The sequence below is a fragment of the Erpetoichthys calabaricus genome, chromosome 17 (genome assembly GCF_900747795.2).
Source record: "Erpetoichthys calabaricus chromosome 17, fErpCal1.3, whole genome shotgun sequence".
Taxonomy (NCBI): domain Eukaryota; kingdom Metazoa; phylum Chordata; class Cladistia; order Polypteriformes; family Polypteridae; genus Erpetoichthys; species Erpetoichthys calabaricus.
The window spans coordinates 26870749-26886039 of NC_041410.2; the positions used below are offsets into that span (position 1 = coordinate 26870749).

The 15291-nt window shown below is 39.4% G+C and overlaps 1 protein-coding gene across 2 annotated transcripts in view; it reads left to right on the forward strand.

Moving 5' to 3' along the window:
* The window catches only part of LOC114668163 (guanylate-binding protein 1-like), a 50412-nt gene that overhangs the window by 14172 nt on the left and 20949 nt on the right, over window positions 1–15291 (forward strand). For both annotated transcript variants that reach the window (XM_028823804.2, XM_028823802.2), the window contains exons 4-7: window positions 3417–3526; window positions 6854–7047; window positions 7412–7654; window positions 12743–13020. In XM_028823804.2, coding sequence (XP_028679637.2) covers window positions 3417–3526; window positions 6854–7047; window positions 7412–7654; window positions 12743–13020 — 825 coding nt within the window. The remainder of the gene's footprint in view (window positions 1–3416; window positions 3527–6853; window positions 7048–7411; window positions 7655–12742; window positions 13021–15291) is intronic.

Genomic DNA, 15291 nt, shown 5'->3' on the forward strand with positions numbered 1-15291 from the left:
TCACGTGCAAATTATTTGTAGTTGTTTCCTTAGCTTTCATAAACTAGTGCCACATTGATTTTTCTGTTTGATTTTTTTTACATTTGTGTGCCTTCTTGAAACTGACTTGCAAATACAAACTTTCATTTTAATGAGAGCCTGACAGTGGGGAGGGGAAGGTGATAAAAGGAAATTCTAAGCCACAAACATTCCATACTTTAAAGTGTAACTCGTAGTTGTGGGGCAGTTTCATTTCCTGTTTTTTCAGTTTTGAAAGGGAAGTAGACAATGCTGTGTCTTTTATTTTTTTATTTTTTTTATTTTCTTAACAGGGTTGGGTATTTAAAAATCCTTAAACTGTGTTAGTGTTGCTGCCACACTAGATTTAGGTGTTGGCTTCAATTCTACCCTGAATTGTCTATTGTGTAGAGTTTGTATAGTATGTCGAACTGTTAAAAGAGGTGAAACAAAATAAATTCAAATCTTTAATTTTCTACTGTATGTTTGTAGCTAGCAAGGATTATTGCAGTCTTCAATACAAATTCATTCAGAAATGCGAAAGATTGATAGAATTAAAATCCAATCCAAAAGCACAGCTTCTATAACTAAAATGAAAAGTGTTATTAGAATTCCAAAGCTGCAGTTATGTTCCAGACATTCCTTAAAGTAATGCAATTACAGGATATTTTCCTGTGAAGTTAAACAGAGAAGCAGAGAATGTATACAAACAAGTATGGACTAGAGCTATGGCTGTTCTAGTTTTGAGTACATTGCATATTACCTAAAGGTGAATTTCAGGAACCCAACAGGTCTACTGACTCCACTGCTAATGCATTGTCTTTAAGAAATATTCACATCTTTAGAAGTTTGCACATTTTATTGTTATACAGAATTGAGTCACAGTGGATTTTTTTTTTTGACATTGTTTAATTTTAAAAGACCCTTTAATATCAAACTTAAAACAGATCTCTGAAAAGTGGACTAAATTCATTGCAAATATAAAACTGTGTAATTGATTGTTCATCCCCTTGGAAGTTGTAATAGTTCCATTTACCCAATAACATGGAGAGAGAAGATTTTGCTTTTTTTCCTCTTCCCTTCAATATTTGTTTTATACTTCTTGATATAATCCCTCTCACATTTTGTGTGGAAGATGGATTCCAGCATGTTTGTGTTTTTAGAATTCTGCCTGAATAGTGCAGCCCAATTACCTTTATGCTGCTAATTTCCTGAAATGTATCACTTTTCATATATTTAGTGCTCTCTCAGGACCGTCAGTCAGTCAGTCATTTTGCAACCCATTATATCCTAACACAGGGCCACAGGGGTCTGCTGAAGCCAATCCCAGCCAGCACAGAGTGCAAGGCAGGAACAGATCCCAGGCAGGGCGCCAGTATACACACACACACACACACACAACAAGCACACACTAGGGACAATTTAGGATCACCAATGCACCTAACCTGCATGTGTGATGATGCGGGTTCTGCTCCATGCTCCCATCTTACTTCTGGGAGCTCTTAAATCGGACACCGTCGGTAATGTCACCGATGAGCTAGACAGTGAGACACAACAAAGCAAGGGGATGGTGCAAAAAGTGTGAGGTGCTTTTATTAAAATCAACAAAACCATAAAAGTGTTCATATAAATAGTGCAGTGTTTCTCAAAGTTAATAAATATATAATCCAATAAAAAAAGTGAATTGTGGAGGTTAAAAAACACTATAGAAAAACTCCTTTAAAGACCAATGTTAAAAACAATGGCTGGAGGCAGTCTTTCTTAAAACTAAAGCCAAGTGGGTTCTTCTACTGGCGGCTCCCCTGCTTCTCCCATACGGGCCCCACAACAGGGTAGTCGCCCTACCAGCAAATGCAGCTCCCTTCAATTCTGGTCCAGTAGCCCTCCAATCCCCGGCTACATTGGGCTCCAGCCGGACCGAGACTTGGGTTCCTTCCCCAGTGGCCAGGGCGCTCACGCTGGGGCTCAACATGCCTAAAGCCTCCACGACTCTGCCTCCTTCAGCAGCCAGTCGACTCCACTACCGGTAACTCCAGCTCCTCCAAACTGCTCAGCTGGAGTGACCGCTTCAATCTGCACCCTCCGAGAGTCGGCCAAACACTCCTATGGTGCTCTCCTACCAGCTGCATGACCGTCCAACCTGCTCCCGCTCTCATGCACCGGCTTTCTCCTTCCTGCCGCCTTTTTCCCCATTGACCTCCATTCCTTCTCTCTCTTCTTTCCTTCCTCTTTCATCTGCCTCGTGCTTCTATTAAATATTACGGAGGTGTGGATCAGGTGTGGCAATTAGCAGCTCCCGACAACAATTACAGATGTGGAGGACGCCTCACCTGTGCACTTAAGTGAGGACCGTCCGCATCATGAATCACCCGGTAACCGCTCCGGCCACACTACCACTCCCCCTCTCTAAACCGTGAGGGTGGCGATTATTTATGTAAAAAGTGGCCTTTGATCTGAGCTATAGACCCGCTAAACCACAGCTTGTCTTTGGAATGTGGGAGGAAAGTGGAGCACCCAGAAGAAACCCATGCTGACACGGGGAAAACATGCAAACTCCACGCAGGGAGGACCTGGGAAGTGAACCCAGGTCTCCTTACTGAGCCACCGTGCCACCCCTCTTGGGACTTTATGCCTTTTTATATAAATTGTTTGGATAGTTCAATTAAAAGAATAAAATGACAGACTTTCAAAAATGTCCATCAATGTTTAAGTTTGTCCATATGATAAGTAAAATCCATCTCTAACATCTGAACCAAATTTTTCCTAGCACATGATTGATGGGAGCCAAAGCATGTCCAGGTAGCATTGCGCATAAAGCAGTTACCTTGGGTGGGACATCAGTCCATCTCGGCAAACGCTTGCATCAGTTATAAACAAACAAACTTGCATCATCCATAAAATCTGTATTCTTTATGAGGGATGTCCAAATTGGAGTTTCTGGTGTTTGTTTATTACTATCTATGTATTCACTGCATCTCTTTCTGTATTTGTGCACAAGATCCAAATTTGAGAAATCTTAAGTGTCATCTATAAGCCATACATAGACACATAAAAAGATTGGGTGAGGCAACTGAAAAGGTTATTTTTAATAAAGAACTCTCTCTTGAAGGTAAAAGTAGGAAGTTCAAACTGCTTCTTTATGGTTAGTTCTCCACTCGCGTCCTTCCTGAGGTGGTTTGGCCCCAGTAGTTTTGTGTGCATTTCAGCACGTTCACATAACCCTAGGCAATGCATTTGGCTGCATCTGTTCTGAAATGAATGTCTTAACTGCGTCTTTATTTTTATTGTAGTTTATTTTTCTTAAAGCTTTATGTAATTTTAGCCATCTTGGACACATGACATGATAACTCTTTTAATACAGTTAAAATAAAAAGCAAGCTGCACAAGAATGATTATAATTTTAATGTTTTTTCCCATAGGGGGATACAAAAAATGACTGCTGGATCTTTGCTCTTGCTATTCTGCTTGGCAGCTCTTTTGTTTATAACAGCCGGGGCACCATAGACAACCAAGCCCTGGAAAACCTTCAGTATCCTTTAATCTGAATTTTTGCTTCTTTAATTTTTCATAAAATGGTAATATCCCATGCCTTGTGCTGTCAGTATTGTTTGTTTTTTATTTTTATTAAATACTAAAATGTATGTGCTGCTAATCAGTGTGAGGTACTGGCTGTGCTCACTTTGTTCCATGCCCTCTGGTCTATTTGGGAGTCTCCGTGCTGCTCCCAGTCTTGTCCTGAACCTCTGCGTATTAAGAGCTTATTGCATTTGTCACCAAGAAAGAGGGTCACAATATTACACTGGAAAAGCCCTGTTTCTTTGAGAACACAGACATCAAAATGGCTGACTGTTTCAGTTAAGATTAGCAGCAAGCAGTCTTTGTTGGCTTGGGTAGAGAGCTCACTTATCATATTAAAGTGACATGCACCAGTCCTCCTATGGATCTTCTCAACTATGACACATCTCTGGTGTGACCACCAGGGGGCATCACTGAGCCCCTAAACCCCAGACACAACCACACTAAGAGAGTCATGGGTGCAAATAAATATTTTTTTAATTTAATTTACAAATACCCTTTTCAAAATCCGCACAACACCTTTCAATCCACAGTAGCTCCTGTTACTCCTCCGAATGAGCTTTGCCCTCTGCCTCCTGACTCTGACTCAGCTGGTGGAGGCTGGATGGCTTCCTTTTATGTTGGACCCAGGAGTACTTCCAGTGCTAGGGCATATAGCCTGATGGAAGCACTTTTGGTTCAGTTGGAACCCCCAAAGCAGGGGGTCCTTCTTGCAGAAGCTTCTTCTGCCAGAACCCAAGAACTCTGACAGGGTTGTCCCTCAAAACCACGAATCCCATGGATCCCTGTGGCTGTCCATACTGGGTCCATGCTAGCAGAACACTGTCATCTATTACAGGGGTCCTCAATCACTGTCCTGGAGGGCCACAGTGGCTGCAGGTTTTTGCTCCAACCCAATTGCTTAATAAGAAGCCCTTATTGCTCAAGTAACTCATCTGCTTCACTTTAGTTGTCTCGCTCGTTAAGATTGTGAACCCTTATTGCTTATTTTAGTCTTAAACAGTTGTAGTCTTGGTTTTTAATTGCTCCTAATTAGCAATAACATGCAAATGACAAAAGAGACCAGCATTTCTCCATTTATCTTGTTACCATGTGTGTATTTATCATGCACTGTTGGGTTTAATTAAATACTTGGAAGGAAAGTGAAGAGAAAAAAGTGAAGGACTGAGAATTACTAGTCTGTTTTAGCCTTCAGGTCATTTTGATATCCTTAGAAAGGGGAAGAAAATCTAGGATATGAGAATGGCCTGACATAGTAGAGTTAAAGCACTAACACGCCATGAAATTAAATTATTGGCAAGAATTGTTTTCTAATTAAGCAACCGGGTTAGAACAAAAACCTGTAGCCACTGCAGCCCTCCAGGACTGTGATTGAGGACCCCTGATCTATTATACTGGGGGGAGGAACTGCTGTTAGGGAATAAGAAGATCCATAAATCTCTTCTCCGACTGGGGTAATAATCCAAACCCATCCCAGCCAGGTTATGCCTCCTTTTATGTTGTTCTGCCATTATGGTTTCCCAGCTGGACAAGGATCCATCTCATCCCAGTTGAGATGCCAGTCCATCTACCATGGTGCTTACTGGTTATACCTGCTAGCTATTCCATTGCCCTCCTGCATCACAATGAATATTGTGAGGATTCTCATTGCCAGAAACGACTGACTGCTTTGGAATGGACAAATTATGTTAACTGACCTATCATGTGTGCACTTGTGCACAATAATGCAATTTGCCTTATCTTAACATTGAAGTCAGAAGTGAATAACTGATGACTAAGCTTACATTGATTGATTGATTGATTGATTGATTGATGGTTGATTTATGTATTATATTTTGGACATTATGTTTGTTTAGTGATACAAAAAAGAGTTCTGCTTCCTTTATGACACGCAGTAATTGTGTAAGGTTACTTGCAGAGAACGTGCTTGTGTCATGCATCTCAGAATGCTCCTCCGGCTAAAAGGCTCTGCTCTTCTATTTAATAACTGAACTGTTAACAGCCCGAACTTGTTCAGGCTAAATTACAGTGACTGTATATGGATCATGAGCTAACAGTTAGCCCTGGCACTGCCTGCCACAGACACAAACCAGCTGAACATAAAAGTGGAATGTTGAATTTTGAGATCATTAGAAAGTAAGGTCATTGGAAATCTGAGTGTTCAGCTTCATATTCAATGCGTACTATAGTCATAAAAATATATGTGGACCATCCAGATAACTACATCTTGGATTTTTTTTGTTCTCTTTACTTGCATTTGTGATTTTTTTTTTATTTGCAGTCTATTAAACAATCTTTGTTTAACTAGCTAAAACAAAGTAAGAGCCTTTCATCCACATAGAATAGCACTAAACTAAGTCTCTAAAATTTTCTTTGTGGAATGTTGTACCGCTCTTAGAACTGGCCTGATTATAATATGCGCTGCCCTGCTAGAGTGGCAGAAAAGGAAAAAGAAAATAAGTAATCTGGGGGCGTGAGTGACCAACACTACTTTCCTACTACACCACCCCAAGTATAGAGACACACCAGTGAAAGCAGGGTTAAGTAAAAAATGATTATTGGATGACAAAATACACATTTACTGTAACAAAAAACCCCTATATACATAATATCGTGCTGCAGTGCTTCCCACCCAACATAAATCACGGCACAAAACACATAAGCTACTAATACAGAAATTTGAGCAAGAAAAAAAAATGTATTTGTAGTCTTTTAAATATTATCTGTACGGAATGTCAAGCTCCGTCTGCGGTGGGGAATGAGGCTCCAACCATATCTCCTATTCCGGAAAATGTATAGATTAACAGTTCCTTGTGCTGGCCCGTCAGGTCCTCTCCAGAATACCTTCCACCAGAAAGTAAAAATAATTCATCTTGAAATGAACCCGGGTTCACCTGACGTTTCCATGCAGTGTCAGTCTTTTCCCTCTTGCCTTTTCCTGTGATGGCGTCCACTTCTATCTTGGCTCTGCGTTTCTCTTTTCCTTTTTCCCACCACCCATTTACATACTGTTTGCCTCCCTGTACAGTCTGTCGGCCCTCCAAGCCAGGTGCTCCCCTCCCCCTGTACAATTGGCCGTCCTCACAAATGAAGCCATTTCACTAATAACAGGAATGGGAAAAGGTACAAACTCACAATGACGCACACATATTCCAGACGACCGTTACAATGTGACATAGTAACTGTAGTGCCAATCAGTCCTTCCACGAATCCTTTGTTTCTTTGTCTGGGTATTAAAAACAGTATCCCACTAGGGTGAACATTTCCTTAACACTGATGGGTATGTGACTGAGTTGACCGATCTGATCAAGGTAAAATCTCAGGCTGATAACGAGGAGGAAGATGACATTCACTATGTCCGATTCTTTCCCAACTTTGTTTGGGCAGTGCGTGACTTCACTCTGGAGTTGAAAATTGAAGGCAAAGATGTTACACAGGACGAGTACTTGGAGAATGCTCTATCGCTCAGAAAAGGTACCTTATCACTGTAGGATATATAATTTTATATAGAGTGATTAATATATTTTAGTGTTTTTATGAATCACAATAAAAATATGGTATCTTCATTTATTTATTTTTTTATTAATAAGGACTTTTTTGCTTGTCATTATGATACCACTGCTATAATTTCTACTTGCAAACATTTCCATATATATATATATATATATATATATATATATATATATATATATATATATATATATATATATATAATATATATATATATATATATATATATAATATATATATATATATATATATATAATATATATACAGTATATTGTTAATATACTTAGGATATAAACGTTTTGACATTTTAACTACCTTATCTACTTAGGCACAGGAAAAAAGGTGTCTGACTACAACCTTCCACGACAATGCATCCGAAACTTCTTCCCAACCCGTAAGTGCTTTGTCTTCGTTCCTCCAACCGCTCCGGAGAAGATGAAGAATATGGAGTTCCTCCCTGAGACTGAACTCTGCCCAACCTTTGTGCAGGCCACCAGAGAATTCTACCACTATGTCTTTCAGCAATCTGATGTGAAGAAACTCAAGGGTGGTCACAAGGTCACTGGGAGAAGTAAGTGCTCATTGGACTTTCAGGCTTCTCTTCCCATAGTGGTTTGGACATGTTTAGCATGTACTTTGCTTAACCGATGGTACCTTTCAAAAAGTTCTCTTGAAAGTCAGGTTTAGGCATCATAGTTTCATACAATGTAATAATAATAATAATAATTCATTACATTTATATAGCAATGTACCTGATCAATCATTTGATGTGAAGAAATAAAACAGGAATTGGGTTCTTTTCATCTACTGGTTCTTTCATGGTTGTCACAGGGATGAACATGTACTGTAGAACAACTCTTCTCTGGACTTTTTCTAGCACTGCTATGTCTTTTTGTAGCGAACAGACCACAATAGCATGCAGTACTCCAAATGAGGCCTAACAAGTGTCTTATAAAGCTTAAGCATAACCTCCTATGACTTGTATTCTACACATTGTGATTTATAGCCTAACATTCTTTTAGCCTTTTTAATGGCATCCGTTCACAACATATAGATGTGTTAAATTACATTTATTTAAATATGCAGTAATAAACTAAAGAAAATCTATTCTGTACTTTATATTGATTGATCAATCAGCAAATGTGGCATTTAGGAAATATCAGTTTAGAAGAATAGCAACATTTAGTACTATGAGAAGCTAACAGTATATGATATGGCCATTTGGTAAAAGAGAGGAAAGCAAACAGTTTAGAGTGGAAAAAGAACTTTTGGCAGGCCCATGTCCCTTTGTAAAGTGTGAGTTCTTACCTTTGTGCTGTGTGTGCCACCATTGACCACAATGGCTCTCCTTCTCTCTCAGGTCTCCATTTATGTCCACAAGGCAGAGTGCGTATTGGCATTGCTTGTAGCCATGCAGCAATGAGAGGCATCCTAACCCATATAGTGAGGATGGTGCCTGGGCACTTCAGCCTCAAAACCAGTTTACCCTGGCACATTAATTGAAATGTATTGATAGTTTTGTTAATGTGTACCTTTTGTATAAGGTGGTATATCTCATATATAGTAGACCCTTTTTACACAGAGCTGCACTTTGGAGTTTGCACCTACTTCTCCTAGCTTGCAAGAGTGAGTGTTAAGCTGATTTCTTTCACACAACACAAGTCTCAAAAAGACTAGAAATGGCCCTGTTAGGAAGAGTGGCCTGGCCAAAATAACAGTAGCATTATATGGTTGAAATGCCTTTTGACCCAGCAATTTATGAATATTTTCTGCCTGTGTAAAAATGCGCTTTTGTCTTTGGAAGTGGTTCACTTGCTTTGCATCACAATAATATTTATTTATCCATCCATCCATCCATTTTCCAACCCGCTGAATCCACACAGGGTCACGGGGGGTCTGCTGGAGCCAATCCCAGCCAACACAGGGCACAAGGCAGGAACCAATCCCGGGCAGGGTGCCAACTCACCGCAGGACACACACAAACACACCCAAACACCAAGTACACACTAGGGCCAATTTAGAATCGCCAATCCACCTAACCTGCATGTCTTTGGACTGTGGGAGGAAACCGGAGTGCCTGGAGGAAACCCACGAAGACACGGGGAGAACATGCAAACTCCACGCAGGGAGGACCCGGGAAGTGAACCCAGGTCCCCAGGTCTCCCAACTGCGAGGCAGCAGCACTACCCACTGCGCCACCATGCCGCCCTATATTTATTTATTTATTTATTTTATATATATATATAACACCTTTCCCAAGCTCAAGAGCTCATGACAATTTCATCTTTGCATGAAATGTTTATTTTTAATATAAGTGGTTAAAAAAAAAATATGGTTTTACCCAGAAGCTGCAGTCTAGTTTGCATGACTACATTTCAAGAGACCACCTTGGCCATGTATGCAGAACATTGAGTTCAGACTATGCTTTTGACCTACACTTATAATGGAATGCTTTGAGCTGGCCATAAAAAGAAATTAACTGGACAGGGATAATACTGGTAACACTGGTACATGTGCATTGTTCAAGCATTCTAAAAACACCGGAATATTGTTGTAATTAATAACACAAGCAATCACAAGTTTTATAGGATCCCAATTATTTGACTTCCTGAAGCTGGGTGTTTAGCAAATAACTTGCATTGTCTGTAATGTTGTGAAAGTTAAGCAATGCTGGTGACGATCGCTAGAGGAAGATGCAGACCTGTCCAGTTATGTGAGCTGCAGAGTTGCAAAACCAAAGGAAGAATGAAATGTGAAATAGGCCTTTAGAGCACTGATGTTAACACATCTCACCATGTTTAGGAATGTAATGCTCTCCATAGGTTACCAATTAATGCCTTAGGCTAGGATTTGGACTAAGGCCGTCAAATTAGCCAAAACTGAAGGCTTTAATATTCATATTAAAAACAAGTAATTATTCAAATGTGAGTTAAATTCTTGGTGCTTGGTGTGTTATTTTGTATTTTTTTCTTTTATGTATATTAAAACTGTATCTTTACAGACTTGTGCACTTTTGCTTCAAAGATAGATAGATAGATAGATATGCACATTAAAACTGAAATGTGACACTTGAAAACACAAAAATGGGACTCTGTGTACGCACAAAGTAACAATCAAAGAGAAAGCTGAGCAGAGAACCCTTCATACTGCCTGTAATCCACTTAATATACTTACCATTTTACCAACAGGACAATGCATAATTCAGAGCTTTCTAAATTAAGTGTTGCAACACCTTGGGGTGTCCTTTTAGGAGGTGTCACAACAGTAATGATGTATTTTGTTTTACATTTTCAAGCTCAATTTCAACTTTGATTATTAAACAAGGAAACCTATAGCAAGGCTGTCAAATTAACCAAAAATGAAAATTCAATGGTCTTCTATTGAAAATGAGTATATATTTGATTGTTGCATAAATACTCTGGGTGTGTTTATATACATTTGTTTTTATATATCTTATTATTATTTGTACTTTTTGTTCATGGATGCATCTGTAAAGCATGACGTACTTATGACTCATGGACAGTTGTTTAAAACAGATGAAACGAAATGACACTTCAAACAAAATAGCCCTTCACAAAAGTGTGATTCTTTACAAGCATAAAGTGAAGCGTCCAAACTGAAGGAGCAACGGGGTACAGTTTGCACACAAAAAAAGAGAAAATTTCTTACAATTTGCTTTCATCTCTTATATATATTTCTCTTCCACTTCAAAACCGGTCCAGGACACACACAGCCGACACGGCATTTCTCGATTCCTATTCGTCCTCTTCCATGTCATGCACTATACTGGCCTGCTGAGTGTAATACATCCAACAAGTACTCGATGTGCTGCCACAACGATAAAGTAGCTTTACCACCTTTGCGGGAGCCACCTGTGTCTTTACAACAGCTTCTTACACAGCAAACATCAGAAGCTAAAAATTATCGTGAACATATTCGAGAATACAACTCTTCTCTAGCGTTTGCTTCCATGGGTGCACAGATAATTCAACCTCCTGGCCACGGATCATACTGTTTTAAATACATGGGCAAATTTATCACCAAATCTCTCCACTATACGCTAACACTTCTACCTCTCCAGGATATGGACAGTTGTATGTTTTTGACACAACGCAAGCTACTGAAGTACGCTTACAAAATAAAGCAAACTCTTCATGCAGCGAAAATGTACTTCTCCAGCTAGATCCCATGCTCCAAACCATCAAACCCTTTGCTAAATCATACAAACACATGCATGAAATCGCTCAGTCCAATCCAACAGCATCTGTACGAATGATTTCCAAGGAAAACCCTAGGCAGGATTTACGACGATACAATGCCCCGACATTGCAGCGATTTTCGTCGGAGAAGATGGCGAAACGCCTGCCGAAAGGGACATTTGCATCTATCCCATAGGCAACTCCTGTAAACGGATTTCCACACTCAATATGAATTGCGATCCTATGCTTTACCCACTTGTATTCCCTTACGGAGACATTGGCTGGCACAAAGATTTACAACATGTTCCCGATTAAAAGAAGCGCCAAGCGAATAAGGCTTAAACAATGCCAATTTTACGCGTACAGATTAGCAATGAGGAATACATTTAGTATTTTGCACTCCAGCAGCAAACTATTCCAACAGTACGTCGTAGATGCGTATGTTAAAACAGAGGGCACGCGTCTCAACTATCTCAGATTACATCAACAAGATCTGCGTGATGAACTATCAGACGCACTGCAAGCAAACGCTGAAAACAACAACATACGTGTAGGCAAAATGATCATATTACCGTCCACATTTCCAGGAAGTCCAAGATACATGCAACAAAACTATCGGGATGCCATGGCCATAGTACGTAAATTCGGAAAGCCTGATTTATTTATCACTTTCACATGTAATCCTGCTTGGCCGGAAATTCTACATGCACACTGCGTCTTTCAAGAAGTATTTATTTCTTTTTGATTTCTGAATTCCTTTCTCACCGTTTTCCTTTCCTATTCTTACACTGCCGTATGCTACGGTGGGCGTCGGCTAGTTTAATATATTTGAGCAAAATAAATAAAATAATTACGACAGCCAGTGGACTAGGTTTGTGGGTCCTCACTTGACTCAATAATTCTCAGCACGGGACACCATTTTAGAGTAGTGAGTAGAAGCCAGTGGACAATAAATAACATATGGGACTATGTTATAAAATAAGGGAGGACTGGTCTCTTACAGCTACAAAAATGTAACACGTGTGACCTTATTAACATATTTTTCTTAATCTTTTGTTATGTTTCTTATGGAAATTTGTCCGCTGTTTCAACCATATTTATTTATTTTTGTTGCAGTATATAATGGTAGTCATACAGTATTGAATTCCTCCTTATTATTTTAAAAACACTATTTGTTCACAGTAGATTCAGTAGTACAACTTTAAGTCTATTGTTTAATGTTTGCACTTACAACTTTAATATTTTTATACTGTCACTGGCCTGCCAAAATTAAGAATTTAGTCACTGATTGAAAATGATCTTTATGCACATATGAATTTTTTTTTTTTTTTAAATTAAAATGTTCTGAGGCAACACCAGTAGACCATTCTATTGATTATTACCAAAGAATCTTACAGTTGAAGCAGTGAGGCCTACATTAATGTCAATTACACAACTGTAAACGTCTTCTCTTTTCATAGTGCTGGGCAGCCTTGCTACCACCTATGTTGAAACTATCCGAAGTGGTGCCGTTCCGTGCCTTGAGAATGCTGTGATTGCCATGGCACAGATTGAGAATGAGTCTGCTGCAAGGGAAGGGCTCACGGCCTACCAAGAAGGCATGAAGCAGTCCCTCAATTTTCCAGAGACGCAAGAGGAGCTCTCTCAGAAGCATGCACACTGGGAGAAGCAGGCACTGGAGATTTTCATGAAAAGATCTTTCAAGGATGAGAACCATGAGCATCAGAATAACTTGGCGGTAAGCATTCCTCATATGTTCAGCAAGTTAACTGAATCTAAGTGAATTTTATCTTAATGTTAGTCTCTTGTCGCTAATGTATCTGAAATGTCAGAGCTTCACCCAGGCACATTAGGTTTTTCTTCATTTTGTTAATTCATGTATATTCTATATGTTGCAGGTATTATGTATGGGAAATGTCTTTAAGGAAGAGTAGAAGGCAGAATGATAAGAATTTTTCAAACCTGTGTTTACCCAAGCTTTGTAATTTTATTGTACTTAAAGGACCTTTTAATTTGTCATCTTCTCTTAACCTAGGTATGTTTAAATGTATTTGGATAGGAGAAATATGCGTAAATTGAAATACATTGGAGAAAATAAAGTTCTGTCTCAAAATGTATTTAAAAATAACTTGTCTCCTAGTATCGTGACAGATGCAAATTGAGACCAAAATGAATTTCTAAGGACATAATAGATTTAATATGCACTTCTGTTAAATTTGGTGAAAATATTTTGCTGAACGAAATGGGGACCATCTCGACAAGACCATACTGATGTAAAATACCCATCTGCTTGATTTTCGCTTTAGCATATTGTATCATTATCTGGATGGACAGTCATAAGGAATCCTCACTAAAATGTACAACCAGCAAAGCAAACAGTGCATAGGACTTACACTCTTTTCTCTCTATTATATAAAAAACTTGGGATGAGATGAGACCTGTTCAGAGAAACGAGACATGACCTTCTCAGAAAGACAAAAGAGACGAGACTTTGTGCCAAGAGATTTAACCGCTCCCGGGGCCGGAAAAAGACAAAGAATACATGACAAAGTAGAACGTCATAAAGAATTCGAAAACATTGGTGTGATACAAATGCAGAGCAGGTTAGAGTTAATGGAAGTAGGAAAATTCGAAAGTCTCATAAAAATGATAGTAAAGATTGCATTAGTGCAAACAAATGGAAAATATCACTTGGTGAAATAACAGAACTGCAAAAAGAGATCGAATAGTGTTTGAGGATATTTGGTGGAGAAGAGAGACAAGGCAGTGAGACAAAAGGACAGCTGCTGTACAGGCTTTTAAATGTTTGAAGCGCCGCACGAGATGCAGAACACGCAGCACGGCAGCAACAGCAGCTAATCGAGCAAAAAGGAGGTAACAAAAAAATTTATTTCTTTCCCATTGTATCACCATTTAAGAGGGGTTTCGGAGGAGAGACCACGTCTCCTTGGGATGCGTTTAGCACCCCTCTTCATAACGGCATTAGCACTTCTCTTTTGGCAAGCAGAGCCCCCTAGTACTATTAATTGTAATGTTAAATTCCCACAGCTATTTTCTTCCAAGTTGACAAAATGCTTTTATAAGATATCCTTGTAAAAACATCTGTAGGCCTTTAGCACAGTTTCATATCTGCTTTGCAGATGACTATTTTAAAGTGTCTTCAGGTGCTAAGAGCTGTAGTTCATCTCTCAGATTTTAACACTATCTCATTAGATAGTTTACACAATTAATTAATTCTGTATTTGCTGCATTATATGGAATCCATTCGAAGATATTATTGGGGGCATGGACTTAAAGACTGACGCTCACAATAACTGTTCACACTCTCTGCTGACTCTGAGAACATCTCCTAACTGTGCTAAAAACATCAATTGTAATAACATTCTCAAACTTCAAATTCAGGGTGTCATTGCTGCCTATCCTGATGGGTTTCGGGTGCATAGAAGAACCTAACCCTGTATTGGGGTACAAACTGACTGTAGAGCCCACTGAAGGACAAACACCCACACTTGCTCATATTGGGCCAATTTAGAAATACTAAGTAAATAAACAGGTGTTTGGGATGTAGGAGGAACACTGGAGTCCCTGGAGAAAAACCACTGAAAAAATGTGCAAATTCCACAAAGGCAGTGACTGAGTTCAACAGTTGAATGAATGATGCCAAGTGTGTGACATGGCAGCACGAACCACTGAGCCACCATGTCACCCCACTAAACATGTATTTTTTTTTACATTCTACTTCTACTTAGGTATCATAGGAGTACAGTTGTTAGAAGTTCTTCTTCACTAATGCAGCACCATTCCTCCGATCCTGTGCCCATTCATTGTCTGTGTGGAGTTTGCTCACCTTCTTCTTATCTGCTCGAATTTTACTCCAGCAATGCTAAAAATGTTAGCTTAGGTAAATTGGTTACCAAAGCAAGTGTGGGATTGTGTGCGAGCGGGCCCTGCGATGGACTGTAAAATGTCTGCGATCTTTTCCTGCCTTGCAGCCAGTGCTGACATCAAA